Genomic DNA, 7,389 nt, shown 5'->3' on the forward strand with positions numbered 1-7,389 from the left:
CAGGTGGCTGGCAGCCCAAACTGGTCCTGGCCTCCTGGACCCTCCCTTCGAGAGGACCCTCCCTCGCTTCCCCATTGGCCAGGCCCCAGTTTAAACGAAGCCGCGCATGGAGGGCCACCAAGCCTTTAGGAGTTCTCCCCCAAGAAAGCCCGCTTGGTGCCTTTGGCCAGAAAGAGAAGTGAGCAGCAGCGGAGCAGCTACAAGGAGGAAGAGGAGGAGGAGGAGGAGGAGGAAGAAGGGGCTTGTCCCGGTGGATCCAGGTGGCGATGAGCAGCCCCGATGCGGGATACGCCAGTAGCGAGGACCAAGGCCGGTGCCCGCTCCCTGCCCCGGTCATGATGCAGTGCCAATGGGCCGAGTGCGAAGGGAAGGGCAAGGGCGAGGCGGTGGGGCCAGCGGGGGATCCGGGGCAACCAGGGACCCCCGGCAGGGCCAAGGGGGAGGCCCGCATCCGGCGCCCCATGAACGCCTTCATGGTCTGGGCTAAAGACGAGCGCAAGCGGCTGGCCCAGCAGAACCCGGACCTCCACAACGCCGAGCTCAGCAAAATGCTGGGTAAGTCTGCCACGGAATGGGGGGAAGAGGCGCAGCTTTTGAACTCAGACCAGAAGAACTCCCCTCCACCCACCTATCCCTATTTTACACCCCCTGGCAGTGATTCCCAAACTCTGATCCTCCAGGTGTTTTGGACTTCATCTCTCAGAAGCCTTAGCCCCACTACAAACTCCAACTCCCAGAATTCCATAGCCTTGGGTCAGACAAAGAGTTAAAGCGGCGCCAAATCGGGTTGTTTCTCCAGTGTGGATGCAGCCTTGGTCAAAGGTCTGGGATTCTGGGAGCTGAAGTTCAAAACAGCTGGAAAGCTAGAGTTTGGGAATCCTTCTTGTCGCCCCTTTGAGACTCGCCGAAAGAAAGAAGTTGGCAGCAGGAGCTTTTTCTTAGACTCCAGTCTTCTTCCTCAGATACATTTAGGAAGTTTTAAGTAACGTTCAAAGCCATAGATAAATGTATCTGAGGAAGTGGATGTATCTGAGTAGATGTATCTGAGGAAATAGATTTAATTCTAGGGAAGCTCCTGCTGCCAACTTCTTTCTTTGAGTGAGTCTCGAAGGTGCTGCAAGATCTTCTACAACCTGAATTCCACAGAGGAACCCGGCTATGGCTTTAAATTCTCACACATCTCTCACTTCGTATGCAAAAGGGATCTCGCTGCACTTTTGAAACTCACTGAAAAGTCGAAGTTGGGGTTAGCCTGAGCTTATGCAAACTTGATACTAGTTCCTCAGATGCATTTGGCTCAAGTCTCGGGAAGCTGGTGCCCCAGGGTGGTCAGATGCCATTCTCACAAAGGAGGACAAGGCACCCCTGGAGAAAAAGGGAGGGCATGCCAACATAAAAAAGCTAAAAGGACTTAGTAGATATCGGACTTCTTAGTCCTGCTCCAAATGAAGGCTATGTTGGAATCCCTTCCGGACAGAAAGATTGAAATGGAGGACAGGTCCTGAAAAAGCAGGACGCCTGCTCACCCTGTCACATGCCACCGACTTCTCTCTTTCAATTAGTCGCAAAGGTGTGGCAAGATCCCACTGCAGACTGATTTCCAATAATAATAATAATAATGATGTTATTTATATCCCACCTCTACGAAACACAATCGGGGCGTCTTACAAAGTTATACATTCCCAAACCCTCAATCCCATCATCCCACCCCCTTTAAAATATAATTAAACAAGTTAAAGTAAAACCTACTTCAAAGGAGAGCATACAGGCAAGAACAGTGGGGCTAAAGCCTGTCTGATTAAAAATAATAATTGTAAGCCGCCCTGAGAGCCATTTGGGCTGAAGGGCGGGATATAAATACCTAAATAAAATAAATAAATAAATAAATAAAGAAAGAAAGCCAGGTCACGCCACAATTGGGGTTTTTAAATGGGACTAACAATAGCTAAGGCTTTGAATTCTAGAGATATAATGTGTATATCCATCTATCATCTATCCGGATGTGGTGCGTTGTATCTGGTCCAAATTTGTATTTCTATCCCGGTTTTTGCCAGGCAATCAAAGCGGTGTACAACAAGCTAAAATACATCCATATATACATAGCATCCCCCCTTAAAACAAAATTAAACAATATAAGATTAAAACATGCTAAAATCCAATTAATCCAAATAATAACCATGGGCAGAGTTCGATAGATGGGAATTTTGTTTCGTGGGACGAAGTTGCTATATATCCCAACACTCTTTGGTTACATCCACACTGGAGAAATAACCTGGTTTGACACCACTTGAACTGCCCTGGCTCAAGGCTATGGAATTCTGGGAACTGGAGTTTGTTGTGATACCCAGAGCAGACCCCCATCAATGTGGAAAAACCGATGGCTCTCTAGGAATCTCCAGCTCCTCCAGTGCAACTCTATGGTCAACATCTGCCAGAGGATGATCACAGAATCATGCTGGAGGACCTGGCAATGCCCAGAGAAGGGTTTTCTCTAGGAACCTCTAGGTTCTCCAGCACAACTTCTGGCAGAGTTGCCCTGGAGGCAACGTAAGCGTTTTATTTTTTAAAAAGGGACCTTTGAGACTGAGGGGGAAAATCCTGGCCTACATTTTCATTGGATTCATTCAGTCCATTCCATCAGATGGGAATCTAGGGCCCACGAAAGCTGATGTAAGAAATGCCTTTTTCTCACTCGGAAAGGTGTCACAAGATTCCTTGTCTTGCAATAGACACATCGGGCATCTCATGAACTCCTCCGGTGTCAATGGACCCGTATGCCAAAAGGAAAACATACTTCAGGGACCGAGGCTGCATCCCCACTGCAGAAAGCATCCGGTTTGACACCCCTTTCACTGCCATGGCTTTGTGAGACACTGAGCCTTCTCTGTCGGAGAGCTCTGGCATCCCCGCAAACTAGGAAAAATTCCACCTCATGGAGCCAAGGCAGTTAAAAAGCGGCGTCCAACCGGATTATGTCTGCAGTGCGGATGCTGCCTTCATAGAGGCTGAACTTTCAGCGCCTCCATGCTCGGGAAGTCTGGGAAGTGATGTTTTGTAAAACATTGAGCTTTCTCTGTCTTGTGCTCCAACCGACGACAACTCCCAGGATTCCAGAGCGTGGAGCCAGGGCAGTAAAAAAGTGGTCTCCAACCGGATTATTTCTGGAGTGCGGATGTGGCCGTAGAAGCAGCCTTGGCTGGGGGAAACCTCTTGAAAGGCAGACAGCACCTTCTCCTTCTCCTCCTTCTTGGCCTTCCTCTCCTCCTCCTCCTCCTCCTCCTCCTTATTTCTGCAGGTGGATTGGATTTATTATGTAAGGTTCCCTGCTAGGAAAAAAAAGGCGGGGAAAAGAACAGTTGGGCTGCATCCACACGGGTGGTTCAAGGCTATGGAATTCTGGGAGTTGGAGTTTGTTGTGGGGCCCAGAGGGGATCCTTGGGGATTCTTTGAGAGAGCAAGGCGGGAAGGGAAAAGGCCCTGTCCGGGAAAAGGAGGGCGCTGGTCCCGAGGAAGGTCCCTGACTCCTCTTTCCCCCCAAACAGGGCAGTCTTGGCGGGCGCTGACGGCGGAGGAGAAGCGTCCCTTCGTGGAAGAGGCCGAGCGGCTCCGTCTGCAGCACATGCGGGACCACCCCCACTACAAGTACCGCCCGAGGCGGAGGAAGCAGGTCAAGCGGCTCAAGAGGGGCGGCGGCGGCGGCGGGGCAGAGGGCGGCCCCGAGGGGAACAGCGCCTTCCTGGCCTCCCAGGGCCCCCCTCACCCTCTGGGGCTCCAAGGAGGAGAGCCGGGGCCCCTCTGCGAGGGCTTGGGGCTGGCCTTCCCGGAGCCCTACGCCGGGGGCTTCCCCTACCGAGACTGCGGCCCTCTCTCGCTGCCTGCCTTCGGGGGCTACAACCTCCCCACCCCGGAGCCCGACTCCCAAAGCGGGGCTTGCGGGGAGCCGGCCTTCTTCCCCGCTCCGTCCGAGGAAGCCTCGGGGGCTCTGCTGGGGCCGCCCTACGGCTACCCGACGCCCCCCGGGGCCGAATACCCCTGCGGCGGAGCCCCCCAGCAGTACCCCTTCTTCCGAGGCCGCTTCCCGGTCCCTCTGGAGCCCCCTCCGCCTTCCTGCCGTCGAGGCGGCGAGCCTCCTCTCGAGCCCCTGCCGGCCCCCGACGTCGAGCTCCTGGCCGAAATGGACCGGGCCGAGTTCGAGCAGTACCTGCCCTCCTTCGCCGGACGGACCCCCGAGATGGCTCTCCCCTTCCCGGGACACGAGGGCCCCGACGCCGCCTATTACTGCCCCAACGCCAGCGCCGGAGGAGGAGGAGGAGGAGGAGGAGGAGGCAGCGCTTACCCGGAGCTCTGAGGCCCTCGAGGACACACCTCAGAAAGAATCCGCTTTCAGGCCGCTTGAACTGCCCCGGCTCAATGCTAGGCAATGCTGGGAAGCGTCCTTTTTGTGAGACGTCGGGGGCGGACTAAAAGAAAGGACAGTCGTTGCCCATAGGGAGACATTGAGGAATCCTTATCCATAGGGAAATACTGGGAATTACTTGCCCATATGGAGTCATTGGGGAGTATTTGTTCATAGGGAAACATTGGAGAATACTTATTTATCCATTGGGAGACATTGGAAATGACTGGCCCATAGGGAAATATAGGGAATTACTAGCCCATAGGGGGATATTGGGAATTACTGGCCCATAGGCAGACATTGGGGAATACTTGCCCTTAGAGAAATATTAGTAATGACTTTCCCATAGAGAAACATTGGGGAATACTTGCCCATTGGGAAACAGAGGACACATCTCCAATGTTTCCCTATGGGCAAGTACTCCCCTATGTTTCCCTATGGAGACGTATTCTCCAATGATTCTCTATGGGCAAGTATGGTTTCCCTATGGGCAAGGAGTGCCAGTGTTGCCAACAAGCCTCAAAGATAATTCCCCAAACGTTTGGCCAAAACTCACCAAATCCCCCCCATCTCACCAAATACTTATTTCAACTCTCAAAATTACCATTAAAACCAATCACCAAAATCACACCAAAGGCTCTGAAAAGTACCCATTTTGGTGTGAAAGTCACCAGATTGGCAACACTGTGAATTGTTTTAGTAGGTCCGGAGACACTGAGCCTTCTCTGCCAGAGAGAGCTCTGGTGCCACAACAGACTACAATTCCCAGGGTTCCCTAGAACTGAGCCAGGGCAGTTCGAGCAGTCTTAAACCAGATTAGTTCTGCAGTGTGTCTTTGGGAGCCTTAGCACCTTATTAAAGGAGCACAGCAGGCAAAGGGGAAGAGGTGTGGGTTTTTCCCCTCCTCATTCTCTTTCGTGAGGTGTGGTTTTAACTCATTCTTTTTCCTCCTCTGGTTGTAAAACTGTGGGAGAGGGTGGTAGAAGTGTCCCATTTGTTAGGCTGAAATAACCCAGTTGGTACAAAGGACACTTTTACAACCTGAAGGGAATCTGACCACATTACCACACTCTGCTCTTATAGTGCTGCTATTCCCCTTTGACTGCTCTGGCTGCCTCCTCCTGTTGCATTCTGAGGCCTAAGAGCTCTCTGGCTGAGAATTCTCAATGCCCCCTCTTAAACTACAAATCCCAGAATGCAACAGGAGGCAGCCAGATCAGTCAAAGTGGAATAGCAGCGCTATAAGCACGTAATGTGGTATTCTACAGTCATGTGGAGGGAAGAAAAACAAAACACATCTTTTCATTTGCCTGCTGTGTTTGTTTAATAATGTGATAAGGCTCTTGGACTAGAGCTGGGCCCCTGTGTTATTTTTTTTGGGGGGGGATGCTGCAAAAAGAGGGGAACAAAAAGGACAGATGGACTCATTTGCTTTTATTTATTGTAATTTATTGACTGAGGGCAACCTCTTGAAAGACTCCCTGCTGGAAAAAGAAAAAGAAACTGAGGGGAAAGAACTGGCAGGAGGGTTCTTGGACTCTTTCTCTTTCGCCCCTTTCCACAAAAATCTCCTTGTCTTCTGAGGCAGAAATAAAAATTAATGTATCTTCCTCACCACACACTTGGTGGATTTGGACCTGGGGTTTTTATACATCTGCTTTTTTTTGGGGGGGGGGGAGGTTATGGGGGTTGTTTGTTTTGTACAGAATGAGCTTGGACTTGGTTATCTCAATAAAAGTTTGACTTCGGAAACAGCTCGCGAATAATAATAATAATAATAATAATAATAGAAGGACATAGGTGGTTGTATAGGCTAGCATTGTGCGGTGTGGTTCTTCTAGCATATTGTGCATTAAGAAAACAAAGCAAAAATACGGTGTACTAACTTTTAAAGTACTAACTAGTGGGGATGGGGAGATGGAAGACTTCCAAAACACACGGCAGGAATAATCCAGTTTGAGACTGCTTTAACTGCTCTGTTTCAATACTAGGGAATTCTGGGAACTGTAGTTTTATTAGACATTGAGCCTTCTCTCTCTCTCTGAGAGAGAGCTCTGGTGCCACAAGAAAACTACAATTTCCAGGATTCTCTAGCCTTGAGCCAGGGCAGTTAAAGTGGTCTCAAACTGGATGGTTTCTGTAGTGTGTTGTGGGCCATGCACTGCAATCATATTCCAGGGGACACAGAAATAGAGGGTCTTTCTAGGTAAGTACAACAACATCTGCAAAAGAGTGGTGATCTTTATTGGCCAACCTAAATGCACAAATATATCACCCAAGCTTTCGAAGCTCCACTGGCCTTTTCATCAGGCTAAAGACACCTGCATTTTAAAATCATACAAGTCACAGGCAGTCAGATTTCATCTGCATTAGCAACAGAAAAAGTTACTTGCCTTGAGACCCAGGCTGTGCTAAGGTGCATCTACACTGTAAAAATAATGCAGCTTGGCACCACTTTAACCCACCAAGACTCCATTCTACAGAATCCTGGGATGTGTAGTTTTGTGAGAATTCTTTGGCAGGGATGGCAAAATACCTACAGATCCCAGCATCCCATAGGATAGACATACAGGACTGTAAAGTTGTGTCAAACCACCTTATTTCTGCAGTGTAGATGCTCCCTTAGGTAAGTGGTGCACTCCAGAGTAAGCAGGTACAGTATAGGATTAGGTTGAATCTTTTTGGATTGCAGGCCTTAGAAACTAATCCTTTTAAAAATTTTATGTCACTTCATGCCAGGGTAATGAACCCCTAAAGCAGATGTGAAAAAGTGTCTGAACTGCTTCCACACACTGAGCAAGCAAGCCCAAGGAGTTTATATACTGTGGTTATATTTGATGCTACAACATGACAGAATTTGATGTGAAATGTAATTCCTGTGGTACCATAAGAACTTCAAATGAATTTAGCTCTTCAGCCATGCAGCTGGGGTCAATAAAAAAGTTCCATACAATTGTGAAAATTAAGTACAAGCAAAAGATGTTCCTACATTT

General features: G+C 49.5%; 1 protein-coding gene across 1 annotated transcript; it reads left to right on the top strand.

Moving 5' to 3' along the window:
- Nucleotides 1-222: 222 nt before the first annotated feature.
- Nucleotides 223-6,051, top strand: LOC149317320 (transcription factor SOX-17-like). The gene is made up of 2 exons (XM_089518867.1): nt 223-555; nt 3,543-6,051. The coding sequence occupies exons 1-2, from the start codon at nt 267-269 to the stop codon at nt 4,346-4,348; spliced, it is 1,095 nt and encodes a 364-aa protein (XP_089374993.1). The 5' UTR covers nt 223-266; the 3' UTR covers nt 4,349-6,051.
- The last annotated feature ends 1,338 nt before the right edge of the window (nt 6,052-7,389 follow it).

The sequence above is a fragment of the Sceloporus occidentalis genome, unplaced genomic scaffold (assembly GCF_023333645.1).
Source record: "Sceloporus occidentalis isolate IW3139 unplaced genomic scaffold, rSceOcc1.0.p SCAF_3, whole genome shotgun sequence".
Lineage (NCBI taxonomy): Eukaryota > Metazoa > Chordata > Lepidosauria > Squamata > Phrynosomatidae > Sceloporus > Sceloporus occidentalis.

What these genes read in the sequence shown, in the direction of transcription:
- LOC149317320 (XM_089518867.1), top strand. Translation starts at nt 267, where the DNA reads ATGAGCAGCCCCGATGCGGGATACGCCAGTAGCGAGGACCAAGGCCGG. An exon ending in CGAGCTCAGCAAAATGCTGG is followed by an intron (nt 556 to 3,542) that starts GTAAGTCTGCCA and finishes CCCCCCAAACAG; the next exon opens with GGCAGTCTTGGCGGGCGCTG.